Source organism: Mizuhopecten yessoensis, unplaced genomic scaffold (assembly GCF_002113885.1).
Source record: "Mizuhopecten yessoensis strain PY_sf001 unplaced genomic scaffold, ASM211388v2 scaffold715741, whole genome shotgun sequence".
In the NCBI taxonomy this organism is placed as follows: Eukaryota; Metazoa; Mollusca; class Bivalvia; order Pectinida; family Pectinidae; genus Mizuhopecten; species Mizuhopecten yessoensis.
The window spans coordinates 1-15,811 of record NW_018479768.1 but is presented as its reverse complement, the minus strand read 5'-3'; the positions used below and the strand labels follow the sequence as shown (position 1 = coordinate 15,811).

At 34.1% G+C, this 15,811-nt stretch overlaps 1 protein-coding gene across 1 annotated transcript in view; it reads right to left on the bottom strand.

Annotated features, from left to right (window-relative positions):
* Window positions 1-14,270, bottom strand: part of LOC110441224 — a 36,318-nt gene extending 22,048 nt beyond the window's left edge. The window contains exons 1-2 of the mRNA XM_021484330.1: window positions 14,201-14,270; window positions 229-327 (exon numbers count right to left, since the gene is read on the bottom strand). Of these exons, the coding sequence (XP_021340005.1) occupies window positions 229-327; window positions 14,201-14,228 (127 nt within the window). The 5' untranslated portion in view covers window positions 14,229-14,270. The remainder of the gene's footprint in view (window positions 1-228; window positions 328-14,200) is intronic.
* Between the last annotated feature and the right edge of the window lie 1,541 nt (window positions 14,271-15,811).

Here is a 15,811-nt window from a genome sequence, read left to right as displayed (position 1 = left end):
CGTCATTAAATCAACAGAGATATCTAGTTCAAATATGTTAGATATAATATCACAAGAATGTAACACTTATTAGATAATGTTTTTAATTGTGCAATATGTTACACAAACATAAAATACGATGTAATTATGTTTAAAACAAGTTTCGTCTATGTTTGTATCTGGTAAACACAATACATAAAATATATGTGTGTGAGGTCATCATATGATGACAATATAAATTCTACTTACACACAGATTTTATAGGATCTTCTCCTCTTGAAAAACAAATGTACGCCAAGAGTAGCAGACATACGTATGATATCTTCGTCATGATCATAACCTTGTGATCTGAAAATATTAAAGTGCGCATTGGTAATATTCAGTTTGCCACAAAAAGAAGCAATGACATGGACATGAATGAATACCAGTTAATATTCCTAAACATTTGTGTGCTGACAACTTTCATTTATTTTCCATTTTGTCAATAGCTTTGTGTCTTGCTCTCAAGTGATAGCGATCATTTTTATATATTTGGATATGTGATGAGTTTCACTAATGCGAATCATAAACCCAAAAGTATAATATCCCCATACTAATATTAATAAAATCAGCTTTAGATTTATAAAAGTTAAATCACAATGCGTGTCTGTAGAACAAATCGCACATCGATATACTTGCGTTATGATATTATAAATTGTAAGTATGATAAAATAGGAAACAGATACAGGTTAGTATTTTGTTATGTAATTCATTTTCGATAACGTTCGAAATAGTGTAAACATATTGTACTAATTGTAGTTTTGGAGTTCAGTTCTTTGACGTTGTATTCAATAGATATATGACGTAGTTGTATATAAATTTGAAGTTAAGTGTTTAATCAACAAGATGGTAGCAAATTATCATAAACTTTTTGGAAATTCAGAGAAAATAATTCGAATATTACGACACATTTCCATTAATTAACCGGGGAGTATCCTACATTACATTTTTAATAGATTTATCACCGGAACAAGAAATATGTCTTGAGCACAGAATCTGAGTTCGAGTATGAGAACGGTTTCATGAATACAGGCCCAGTTTGTATTGTTGTGTTAATATGTTATTAATTTATGATCTGGATTTGGTAGTGATATAACGTTTTATGAGTTGCTGGAAATAAGAGTAATATCAAGCAGTACATATTTAAATAAAGTGATTATGTAATTTTCCTTTATTAAACATATTCATGTATCCGTTTTCTTCTTAAAAACGAAAACCAATAGGTATAGATATTCCCAAGTACTGTTTATTAATATCACAATAAGAAATAAAATACTTGTACAAGTACTAACGATAAGCAAAGTGGTAGGCAGAGAACGACTGAGGAAGATGAATAACGAGATAACAAATGAAGTTTGTCCTAAATAAGGCTGAACGACATGTACTTTAATTTGTAAAGGTATTAGTCTCCTTAAGTATTTACCTCCCGGACTAGCTTTAAAGACACAGCAATATTTAGGTGGACTACTTACTATGTACATCAACTGTTATTTTTAGGTAACTTCCGGGTTAGCACTGTTGTTAACACAGAAATCAAATGTCCATACATTGTTAATAAACACCAAATTGTGTATCATCCTTTTGGAATTCATGTCAATTTCCCGTAGAAATGGCGCCAAAGGAGACGCAATAATTTGATAAATAAATGATGCTCATTTAGTAACACACTATGCTTACACAACACAGGGTACTAAGTTTATTTCATCTCACAATCGTTATTGACAGACTGACAAGGATGTGACTTATTTATATCGTATGTACTTAATCAGTGTAGATCGTTAAGTCGTAATAGTAGTCACTAGATCAAGTCTCAAAATATTGCATCACAGATCAAATGTAAACATTAAAGGATCAATATTCACCTTTTAAAAATCATTGATGAAATGCGACAAAGAAACTTCGAAGCATGTTTCCTTTTTTATACAACGTATGATGGAATACTTGAGACATTCAATGTGTCCATGAATTTTGCATAGGGTAAATGTCTTTGGCTGAGTTCTGTCAATAGTACTAATATATGCGGATGCTTAAGGTGATTCGAGAAACTCGAACGTAACAAGTCAGCTGACATATGGTTTCTGAGATAATGGATGTTATGATTGTTAGGAAGGCCTCAATTAGTAAAACATATCTGATTTTTAAATTGTGCATTAGTACGTATTGATAATACTGTGCTATTGTGTTTATCTTTATTGTTGAGATCTTAGGGAATTGGCATCTTCATTAATAAATTTTAACTTTTGAATTATTACGATCAATTTCCGACAGCATCGCGTAAATTAAGGTAAATCCTATATCCATCATTGATAATAATACGAAAATATGTTATTGAATAATAATGCAGAATTAACTTTTTCAAACGCATTTCAACAAAAACTCTCAAATATGAAAGTTATTGGTAAAAATTTATTTGTTATAATCTTGTAACAAGATAAATTGTATCAAACGCGGACATGTTAATAAGGACCTTTTAAATACATCGTAGATAAATACTATGTGTAAAAAGAGGTTCCTTGCTAATATAAAGCATTGATTGCGTTTTAACTAAAATTTGTTGAACGTAATTTAGATTATTGAATCACTTAAAAGGAAATCCCCCAGATAATAGCGGAATACTATTTCAGGTAAATAAAATAGAGTTTCAGAAATATGCTTCTGACTATGTGATGGTTTAAGTCCAATTTTACGACACCTGCTCGACTGTTACTTGTATCCATCCAGTTGTATATACTTTCTATTTCTGAAATATTCATTGTCAACTACTTAGTCTGTTATTTTAGCCGTAAAATGAGCTAATTCCGTTTCAGCATCTGAAACTATTATCGTTCTGAGTTAACTGAAGTTATCTCTCGTACAACTCAGAAGCATTTTTGTGATTTTAATCTCAAGCATTGTGTTCATTAAATAAATGCAAAAACTGAATTAAAATATCTGAGTTACGACGTCATAATTAAAAAAAAAATCAGAATGGCAGAATGTTAGAACGTAGTTTGTTTACGTTTCACTGACATCGTTCAATTGGGTTATCTTTGAAATTATTTAACGACCCATCCATAAAAGCTAGTTCTACACTATAGTCTAGGCATTTCATAACTTTGCATTCTGGCTAACACGTAAGCATGGTCGTTGTTTGTATTGCCAAATATATGATTTCGACCTAATCGAAAAAGTATTTGAAGTTAAGAGCTACGTAAACATGGTGCTCCCTATGGGAATAAATAAATGTCTGACTATTCGGTAAATGATTTTGGTAACCGGTTCGCAGTCTTCCGACCGTGTAACCGGTTACCTGTTGACGACTCTACCTAATAGCCAATCAATCATGTCGACTGTTCTGAAGGGGATTGAGGAGCAGGAGGTCGCAGGTAAGTTCAACCCAAGTTTGAAGAAAATAATTGGCTCTCGCCCATACGATATAGAGTTCTGTGCTGAGGAGTCAAATGATGCTCGGTCTAGTCCTCATTGATAAACACATTGTGTTTTTGATATAGAAGCAGAAAACTCACTGTTGACAAGCAAATCATCTCTGTTGCACTCAAAAAGAATGGTGAACATGTCACGATCAGGATAACAACCGTTTTGTGGAAAATATATCCAGAATGTCTCCAGCCTCAGTGTCTTACGTCAATGTTATCTTGAAGGACCCATTTTCAGGACATTTTTTTTTGACCCATCTACCTTAGGCCGACAAGCGATATCAGCCGTATTTGGAAAAGGGCAGAATATCACCGTCAAAGCAGTTTACTTGAAATAAGGATAGAAGATAGGTATTGCGGAAGAGGTCGATCAGATTCCAGTCATACAAACAGTTTGTCTTGTTAGGAACATCGGTTGCGATAAACCAACAAGTTGTCACTAGGAATGCCCGATAATCTGACCGAAATGTGCCAGCGTTCATATGAAGGGTTTGATGCCACCCAGTATGAGTCTCTGAAGAAACTCTCGGTTCGATGTTGTCATGTTTCTGCAGATCACGACCAAGATCGTGGTTGCTAAAAAGGAAATAAACACAAGATAAACACAAGAAACGAGCAACAAGTAAAGCATAAATTACGCAGGAGCCCTCTGGGATTCCAGGAACAAGAGAATCGCCTTTAAAAAATGCTCGACGCTGGAATGATTGCACCGTTCACATCAGAGAGGGCATCAGTACATGTACTTCTTGAAGAAAGATGGCAGTGTCCGGTACTGCATCGAATAAACATAAATTCTGGATCCGCGAACACCACGAAAGTAACACTACATACATGGTCGAAGGACGAAGGACACGTTTCTAAATTGTTGTCATTCAACATTGCAAAATATCGTATTGCAAATTGACGAAGTATGTTTGGAGAAAAACAAATAATCGAACTGTTCCATTTGTGATAATTAATCATCCATCCATTTATAACCATAAACAGTCTTGGTTTATCAGAGGTTGCTGTGACGACGTTAAATTTTGGATCAGAAAATAAATGTAATACCAATATGAAGTTTCATTATTTATAGGTAATTACTGTCTGAATGTTCTCATGGGAACCGTGAGGCAAAATGCTATGAGGAAAAGGAAGAGAGGATAACAATATTAAGAAAAGCAGTTAAAACAATAAGTCCCCAAACTAGTTTTGGACATTGTAATATGAACGGAATAAAATAAAAAGAATAGAGAAAGAATGACGCGGTTTCAATGAGTCACTCCGGATTTTTAACCCTTTTAGACGACCATTCCGTATTCAGTATAGACACTCAAGATAAAATGAGATGTTGTCAAATTTTGGATAACGGAATGAAATATGTTTTACTTTGAAGATACAATGGTCCCTTGTTTCAATCAGACACACTCAACAATGTTGAATACCACACAGAGTTTTTTTTATCAATAAATATTCAGTTTACGATAAGTTGAAAAAACGACATATATACGTCCCTGTCCTTGGATAACCGGACGTTTCGTTCATCCAACAGCGCACATAATTGATAGGTAATCAATCAAATTCCGTGTATCAGGATATTTTTTGCATGCTGTTCTTATTGTTGAAGGACAAATTTATTTTAAACACTTTAAAGCTGGAAGGCAAAATATAAACGAAAAATGTCTTTGTTAGTTTTGTAACAACACGACAGGTCGATACCATAACTTAACGTAAGAGTTAACAGTCAAACCAACCTGGTTGTATCTACACTCCTCAAACGTTGACGTCAAGACACATGTGGGATGGTAATTATAACATAACAAAAGATATACTACGCGCGCTTACGTTTATCTGTTAAATCTTAATGGGAAAATGACATGTGCAGTATTTATTTTCTTATCTTGTTTTGCTTTGTGTGTCCTAACGTCACAATTTCTGCCAACATGATCTGTTCGCGTAACTAAAGTAAACGTTTCTACGAAAAAGTACATATTGATAATAAATCAATAGCGATCATATCGTTCCTTAAAAATCATGTATTTATGCGAACAAATACTGAAAAATGAATTCTTCACATATGTTCTTTTTGATATCAGGAATTATCAATTTGATAAAAAAAACTTTCAGTACGGGACGTTCGATTCCTTGCGTAGGTTTTCAGTTTTATGCTCAGATGAAGCGACAGTAGCACAAGTGATTTTGGTGCACCTTTGCTACCCACATTATTGTATTTACATAACTAATTATTCGATATCTTGTAATCCATTTAATATGGCACTCTGTTAAGCATGCTATTTATTCTCGATTTTTTTGGATGCAGCAATATTTTATATTTATTTTACAATAATTATGAAACAAGGTATTACAACTTATATAAATCTCCCTTCTGCCAGGATGTTAGCGCGCTGGGGGTCCTAATGGTGGAGGAAAGTTGAGTACCCGGAGAAAACCCACGTGGTCGAGCAGGTGAACCCATACATTTTCATGTCCGATCGAGGAATCTAAACCCCGGCCGCCTTGGTGAAAGGCGAGTGCGTTATCCAGCAATATTTTGCATCGTGTTACCGTAAAACAATTGTTTTCCCGTTGAATACATGTACCTTTTAAATTTCAACATATATACAGATAACCGTCTATACTAGTGAAGCATATATATGTTATTCAACAGGAAATCAATAAATATACGTTTGTAAAGGCACTATATCACGGTATTCAGCGACATATAGATACAGGAAAACAACTATTATGTATTCTAGTATTTTAGTTTTTCTATTTATATGTTTTAATTGCTTAACAATATTCTTATTACCATATATTGAGCAATCTCTGCGTCTCCATGAACCTTAAAAACCTACCTTGTTGATTTATAGGTAACAGTTGTTTGCTCCTCGATCGTTAATATTGGTAAAGCCAACTTTAAGTATTTGAGCTTCGAAGTGAAGTGTACAATCCATGCATAAAGGATGCGTCATTTAATATCATTAATAATTCCCGAAGTGATTTCGTAACGTTAGCTTTGCTATAGTTCCTTCAGGATTGGTTGTCATATTTTTGACCTGCATTGGTGTGTAACATACATTGGCTTACCTACATATTGAATGGTGCGCGCTAGCTACATGTGATTAGCGGTCACCGTAGTCCAGTGAGTAGTCGCCATGTTTCGTTAAAATATATACATGTATACATGTACACGTCGTCCACTGATTCATCTATAGTCGTTTGTCTACTCATAAACTGTTATTATACAACATGAATAAGTCTATCCAGAAAAGTATTAACACTAANGAATTTGCAATGCACGATCGACTTTCAAGGGAGCAGTGCAGTTGCTGTCAAGACTTGGCAAGACAAAATATTTATTCTTGATGATGTTATGTTTCGATGATGCGTTTACAAGCCTGGAGATGACGCTTCAGAGACTGAGGAACAGTACCCTGAAACAATAACCCCAACACGTGTCTCCTCCTTCTCAACCAAGTATAATTTCTTGGAAAACAAGTAAGGAGGGTTGGAAGTTTTCATCTCCAAGGACAAGCTACAGGCCGTAAAGGAATGGCATGTACCGATAGACAAAACTCATCTGATGTCTTTCTATGGATTTGTCAACTACCTACTAGACCACATCCAGCATTATAGTTGTCTGACATCTAGTGTCTATGAATTAGTTGGTCAAAAATACCAAGTACGTCTTGACTGACGAACACACGTCTGTCATTGAACACATCAAATAAGTGTTGTGTTCGGCACCTTGTCTAGTATTTCTGTCGAGTGAAAGACAGTTCAGTCTTGACACAGAAGCCTCAACATCGGCGCTGTACTCTCCCTGCTACAGGATGAAAGAGACAGAGTGCCATTTATAACATGATCATTGTTCACCGTAAGAGAAGTCCTCTACAACAACGCTGATCGGATGTCAAAGATTCCGGACCCTCTTACCCCATTGCGACTACTACACTGCCGGATCCGACCCAACCAGTATGCCATGTGGGGGATGCCACAACTGCAGCAGAGCCAAATCTCAGTCGTCAATATTCAGTTCAGATGTAGCCGATGTCGGGTCTGACAAATAATAGTGATAGTTTACCGAGTGTAAGATCCGTGACCAAGGGTCAGGTGAAGATAATACTTCGGCAACATTTATTACCAGCAACTGGTTAGATGGATTGTCATTGTCTTAAATGCAGGAAAAAGAAAAAGATGCAGAATTTCACAATTTCTGGCCTTTTACAAATGTTCGCTAACATGACCCTGCATCAAAAAGGGTATTTACACGAATAAGCGGGAATGTGACAAGTGTTTGTCTGGCAATGTAAGTTGTAATGTGGTTCATGCCATCTTATCTAGTTATGGATCTGTCGGTTGATGCGTACATAACAAACAAAAGCGACCTGATGTGTAAGACTTGCCCCGTACTTTTCTTCTTCAGTACTTTATGAACGTGAGTAATATGTTTGTAGTTATCGATTTTTTCAGAAATACTGGATCCACAATCACCACGAAAGTAGCATTATCTAAATGGTCGAAGGACGGAGGACACTTTTCTAAATGGTTATCATTCAACATTGCAAAATATCGCATTGCAAATTGACGAAGTGTTCGGAATGACAAGTATGTTTGGAGAAAAACAAATAATAGAACTGTTCCATTTGTGATTATTAGTCATCCATCCACTTCTGATCATTACCAGTCTTGGTTTATCAGAGGCTGCAGTGGCGATGTTAGAAAGAAAATGTAAATACTAATATGAAGTTTCATTAGTTATAGGTAATTACTGTCTGAATGTTCTTCTGGGAACCGCGAGGCAAAATACTACGAGGAGAAGGAAAAAAGGATAACAATATTAAGAAAAGCAGTAAAAGCAATAAGTCCCCAAACTCGTTTTGTACATTGTAATATGAACGGAATAAAATGAAAAAGAATAGAGAAATAATGACGCGGTTTCAACGAGTCACTCCGGATTTTATCAGCAATAATCTTTCTCAAAATGTGGAGATATGAACCAGATTTAAGAAATTTATTTTTTCTTTGCAGCTTTTCAGACAGGTAGACATAATGACATAAGACATATTAACCCTTTTAGACGACCATTCCGTATTCAGTATAGACACTCAAGATAAAATGAGATATTGTCAGATTTCGGACAACGGAATGGAATATGTTTTACTTTGAAGTTACAGTGGTTCCTTGTTTTCATTAGACACATTCACCAATGTTAAATGCCACACAGGGCTTTATACCAATACATAAGTTTGAAAAAACGACGTATAAACGTTACTGTCCTTTGATAACCGGACGTTTCGTTAATCCCAAAACGCCACCATATGACACATAATTGATCGGTAATCAATAGATTTCCGTGTATCAGGATATTTTTGGCATGCTGTTTTTATTGATTAAGGCCAAATATCCAATATTATCTAAATTTTCAAACTTATTTTAAAGACTTTAAAGCTGGAAGGTAATATATAAATGAAAAATAGCTCTGTTACTTGTGTAACAACACGACGTGTCGATACCATAACTTAACGTAAGAGTTCAAAGTCAAAACAACCTAGTTGTATTTACACTCCTCAAACGTTGACGTTAGGACACATGTGGGATGGTGATTATTACACAACAAACGATATACTAAAATCGGTTACGTACATCTGTTAAATTGTAATGGGAAAATGATATGTGCAGTATTTATGTTCTTGTCTTGATTTACTTTTGTGTGTCCTAACGTCACCATTTCTGCCAACATGATTTGTACGCGTAATTAAAGTATACGTTGCTACGAAAAAGTACATATTGAAAATAAATCAATAGCGATCATATCGTTCCTTAAAAATGTTGTATTTATGCAAACAAATATTATTTTAAAAAAATCTTCACATATGTTCTTTTAGATATCAGGAATTATCCATTTGATAAAAAAAACGTGCAGTACGGGACTTTCGAGTCCTTGCGTACGTTTTCAGTTTCATGCTCAGATGAAGCGACAGATGATGTTGGTGCATCTTTGCTACACACATAATTGTATTTATGTAACTAATTATTTGTTATCATATTTATTTGGAAAACTTACAAGATAGAAAATGTCAGAATTACGTCTTGGTACCCATTTAACATGGCACTCTGTTAAGCATGCTACTTATTTTCGCACTTTTCTGATGCATCAATATTTTATATACACTTTATTTATTTTACAACAATATTATAAAACAAGTTATTACAACTTATATCAATCTCTCTTTTTGCCCGGATGTTAGCGTGCTGGGGGTCCTAATGATGTAGGAAACCGGAGTACTAGGAAAAAACCCACGTGTTCGAGCAGGTGAACCCAAGCATTTACATGTCCGATCGAGGAATCGAAATCCCGGCTGTCTTGGTGAAAGGCAAGTGCGATATCCAGTAATATTTTGCATCGTGTTACCTTAAAACAATTGTTTTCCCGTTGAAAACATGTACCATATACATTTCAACATATATACAGATAACCGTCTTTACTAGTGAAGTATATATATGTTATTCAACAGGAAATCAATAAATATACGTTTGTATATCACGGTATTCAGCGACATATAGATACAGGAAAATAGCTGTTATGTATTCTAGTATTTTAGTTTTTCTATTTATATGTTTTAATCGCTTAACAATATTCTTATTACTATATATTGAGCAATCTCTGCGTCTCCATGCACCTCAAACCCCCACCTTGTTGATTTATAGGAAAAAAGTTGTTTGCACCTCGATCATTAATATAAAGCCAACTTTAAGTATTTGAGCTTCGACATGAAGTGTACAATCTATGCATAAAGGAGCCACGCTATGCTACATTTAATATCATTAATAACTGCCGAGTTGATTTCGTAACGAGTTCAAGATTTTGGAATAAATATCAGCTTTTCTATAGCCACTCACATTTGGTTCACACTTTCGTAAGAATCAACGATATATGTTGAACCTCATATCACAGGTAGCATTTATTGGAGGTGCACAATTTTGTTGCAAATAAATATAAAGGCCATAACTGTAAGTTATGAAATGTTACAAAAATGGGAACACACAATTTACATAACTTAAGTATTTTGGACAGGAGGAGCCAAAGGCCGAATCATTTTTGTAATTGTCCGAAACCTTGTTTCATGAAACCCAACAAATTACTACACTGAGTGACGTAGATAGGTGCATCTGTATGGAACATATGCTTTACGTATAGTCACAATAGTGATAAAATCAGAGTAAATGGTTGCCGGACTGGGTAGCTAGACATCATTGACATAATGATAAAAATATAAAGAAAAATTGATGAACCTTTAAAGAAATAAAAGTACTTGGGAGGTACCCAGAAGCTCTTGTCAATTTTTCTTTATATTCTATTTCTGATTATATCATTATAATAAATAAAGTTTATATGACATATAAAGATCATTTTTTGAGAAACAAATAGAAACTTTTAATTGTGTTCCGTATTGAAAATGTTTTTCTAAAACGTTTAAATAAAATGTCACCAGACGATCACTAGCTCATTTGTTAACGTTACCCAATTTGCTTTCTTACATGCTTAAACATGTATGGGCATTCGATGAGCACAAGCAGTTTGTATTTTAAGGTTTTACGTCTTGCATCAGAGATGACGACGGTTGACTGAGGATATATCACTGAAAAGAAGTAATTTGAAGTGAAAAAGGGACAGAAATAATAACAAAGTATTGCATTGGGTAAAGCAGATGAATCTTGGTGTCTTGACTATCCCTTATACAGCAGACGGAGAAGAAACATTATATTCTACAGTGGTGAGGAAGAGAAAGAGTATTCCTATTTCATAACATGCAATGGGATACATCAGCAGCACTTATCTTTAATCGAATCCTGTTTTACGGTTTAACACCTGTGTATCGTCAATGGAGGGAGAAATAACACTTGCATTGACTAACGTAGTTTCTATATATTTTTAAGTGTGATATACAATTATACGATTTGGTTTTATCTTTCACACAGTGATAAATAATCAGAAAAAAGTATTCACTTGATTAAGATGAAGATGGCGTTGAGATAAAATAATAGCTACTTGCGGATATCAGATACACATACATGTACAACAGTTAGTTATCTACACAGTTAACAGATTGTTTTTTTTTCTGTAAGAAAATGTTGTGAGATATTAACAAAAATCAATGAAACTTCGTTACATAGCCCATTAAATTTGGCATGCTGCCTTGTTGTCAAGCATGACGTCATTAAATATTGCACTGATGAGTATGCCTCTACTGCCCGCAGTTTTGTAATGTACTTAAACATCACGCTTATGTGTTTTCAAGCATTTACAAAAACTTAACATGTACCTGTTATTTATAATGTATAAGGAAGAATAAACCGACATTTATACATAGGAAACAAAATGTGGTCTAAATAACCTACTTCGTCTTGTTTACAAAGATATTAAAAGCTTTTTTATCGTTTTAAATGAGACTGAATCGGATGCAGGGAAATATTCAAGTGGGAAGTTTATCTCCGAAATTAAAATCGTGAGCACTTATGTCAGCTATCATATGGTTTATCGTGCATGAATGTTGACTGTGTGGTGATTACTCGTCTTGTGACTGATAGTGACTTATTCTGGGTAACTGGAGATTTAATTTCCGATTACTGGGAACTACGGTCGGTTAGAAGCCCACTTAGGGCTCCAATTTGGTTGGGTTGGGTTTGATGCTAGGTATTTTCTGCTTCTGGGAAATAATAATTTTTAAACAATCTAATGTAAGAATGAGATGGCTAATTCTGCTTCATAGCAAAAATGTAAATGTATTTCTCTAATATTTATGGTATCACCGTTTTAGTTTATGCACAAAAATGTAGGTACTGATCGCAACGGTGATACGTAAATATAAATTGTGCATTAAGTAAAGCTGTGTTACATTGGTATTTACAAACTGATGGATTGTATTGATGATATTTAAGCTGGTGGTGTGTATTGATATATAATAAAAGTTTCAACTCAGTGATAGTGTATAACTTCACATGATACTGGTAAACTCTGCTGGTGTATTTCCTTGATAACAATGGTTATATCTTTTGAGTAGCGGTACGGTTCATAGTACATTTACGTGACTGATTTTTTTTATTTGAAATTAAACCGCTATCCTCTAAATTTTCAAACTCAAGCATAAAGGGTGTGTACGCCCTAACCCTTCTGTTCCAACCAACTCATCACAAATAAGTCATAGAAGTACTAAACAGATGTATGATGCATTGCGATTAATTTCTAGCAAACTGTATCTTTTACCAAAATTTATAAGTGCAGTCACCTGTGTGTGTCTATACTATCTTCATCTATCTAGAAAACCTGTTAACATGGTGTTTACTATGTTCCATGAAAGAGTAATGTTGTATGACCATGCATTTGAACGTGAAAGGTGATTTATGTGGGAATTCCCTGCATATTCCAGCCTTTTCTTCTGTGTCTTCCTCTCATGGAACATTGGATGAACCAAACTTTATCTGCTTCCCTCATTACAATACATTAAATCTTTGTTTGATTTTACCCGTGCAGTTTTGGAGAAATAATAAGCCTGCTGTATCCCTCTGCATGATCGTAAAAAGCGACTTATGTGGACCCCCTGCAGAATCGGGGATGGTTTCTTCATTTTTCTGAGAAACCAAAATATATCTACTACACAAATGCTACACTCAGGATATTTTCGCTTCCTTTCTTCCCGTCTTATGTCTTTCTATCTACTCTCTTTTCACGGCGGTGTCTCCCTAGCCAACCAACCGACCCTTGCTTTTACGAAACAATCAATCTGATGTAAAAAGACGTGTAATATATATACATTAAGGCTACAAGGTACCGTTAGACTGTTTTTTTCTGGATGTATAAACTTAGTATTGTGCTCAATTTCCTTGTCATGATATAATTTTAACTGTACAATAAAATTGCATTTTTCGTCATAAACACTTTTCATTTTGTGTAGAATGGAAGCCCACTGTCTCCTCAACGTCAGATCATTACGACATGTTTGATTGTGGTAAATGAAGAAATACGTACTTTATACCTTGGAACTTTCGCCCAACGCAGGTTAACTCAATATCTGTCAGAGTAAAATTCTTTGTAATCATAAATTCCCGGTATACAGTATCATAACAACATGTACATGTACTATTTCCCAGTATATAAATAACATGGTATGTACTATTGGTCAATTGAATGTTATGTTTCCATACGTGATGAAACATGATATTCACCGTTATTTAAGTGACGTCTAAAAACGTTTTTGATTAGAATAAAATGATAAATATGTGCTTTCTAGATTTTGATATCAATAACAAAATATTCTTTGAATCAAATATTTTTGAAGAAAACTAATCCATTTTCCGGAGGTTAGTTATTACATTTGACGATTTATTGTGTTAACACCGTATTGCTGGAGTGAAAACCGTTAATAGTGCGTACCTTATTATATGATAAGTGGTAATTACGAGAAGTGTATTCCAGGTGAACACTATGTCCTACTGGTACATATGTCATCAACACGAGATAATTACATTGATGTCTGAATAAAAACACAGCATTGCAAAATTACAACATTTAACATATTACCCATACCAGCAATCAGCTAATGTGGGAAGCAGAAACACAAATAATAAAAAAGGGCTGAAGCGGTTGTAGTGTTTTTTTTGTAATATGTATTTGTCTTATTCAACAGTAAGTTAATAAAATGTAACAAGATAATATGATTATAATTTTAAAAACAATATATCTAAACATAGCCATCACTCTATTAGAATACCGTAAACTATCTTACCTTTTACAAGCCGGAAGGCATGAGACATATACTGCTTGAGATCAAACGACGTGTGTGTGGATAAACATAGAGTGTCTTATCGTTTTATCTGCTGATAGTGCAGCGACACGAATTGAGTATGTTCCTTGTGCTCTTATCGACATTCGGCTATATTTTTTAATCGACAAGCTGTCAACTTAATATTATAATGATACGCAAAGAACATACAAACGTGGTAATACTAATATCAAATATATATAATACCATACTATTAATATGGCACAAATAATTAGGTGTATAATGCAAATTTGCTGGTTTAGGAGTAACATACAAATACAAAGAACATATATCGGTACCAGTGTTAATATAATTCTCTTACAAGTTGATAGTATTGTTTCGTTTCTAAAATATGTAAAAGGATTAATGTTAAAGGTTATAAAATAGGATGTCTACTAATATAGCGTCAAATCTAAAAGAATATCCCCCACAACGTCAATAATAAGCTGAATACTAACGTGTAACTGTTACATCGGTATTAGGTAGATGGAGTTCAGGTTTAATAAAGAAATATTGATGAATGCCATAATCATTTTTGGTAATATATCAACTCTTTACATGAAACTAATGTTTTAACACTCTGTGTTCGTAATTATCATGCCTTTATCAATACTAATATGTACGAGAAATGTTCATGTGTATTTTATACATTTGTATTACATTAACTATTGATATCTTTTTCCGTTGTTGCTAGCATTGCTAATATAAGTTCGATATTTATCCGTGAATGTTATATTCAGCTTTTCTGTAATCGGTTAGTATTGTATGGTTAAAAACTCATTTTGGTGACTAAATAAAACTAATAATCTAAATAGAGTTGAGAACAATGACGCAGTTTCAATGTGTCAGTCTGGAGATAACAGCAGTAATCTTTCTCTTAATGTGGAGATATTAAAAAGATCCAAGAGATGTATTTTATCGTTGCATCTATTCAAAAAGGTATTTGCAATGACATAACACGTGTAAACCCTTTTAGACGATCATCCCCTATTCAGTCCCGACACTCAAGATTAAAAGAAAATATTGTCAGATGTTGGATAACGAAATGATATATGTTTTACTTGGAAGTATCAGTGGTGCTTTGTTTTCGTCAGACACATACAATATCGTTAAATGACACACAGGGCTTTATACCAAAGCGATTTAAGATAAGTTGAAAAACAACTGATGCATATACACATTCCTGTCCCTTGAAACGATACGACAGATAAACGATACAAAAAGGACACATATTCGTTAATATATGAAATTTCCGATTCATTATATACCCAAATAACAATTGGAAGCCATATTCAACAAACATTGCTATGTAAGTTATGCAACAACGCAAAACGTAACGTAAGAGTTAAACGTCAATCCTATTTGGCTGTATCTGCTCTCCTGTAGTATTGGATGGTTATTATAACAGAACATATTATAACATTATATCTCAGCAGGAACTGGAAATTCAGAATGAAAAAGGGGCGCATGCAGGGAAAAACTTTTACTCACTTTATTGAATTACACATTCTTGTATCTGTATAATATTATATTGAGATGAAACATTGTCAGTCGACACTGGATGAATTATCAGTA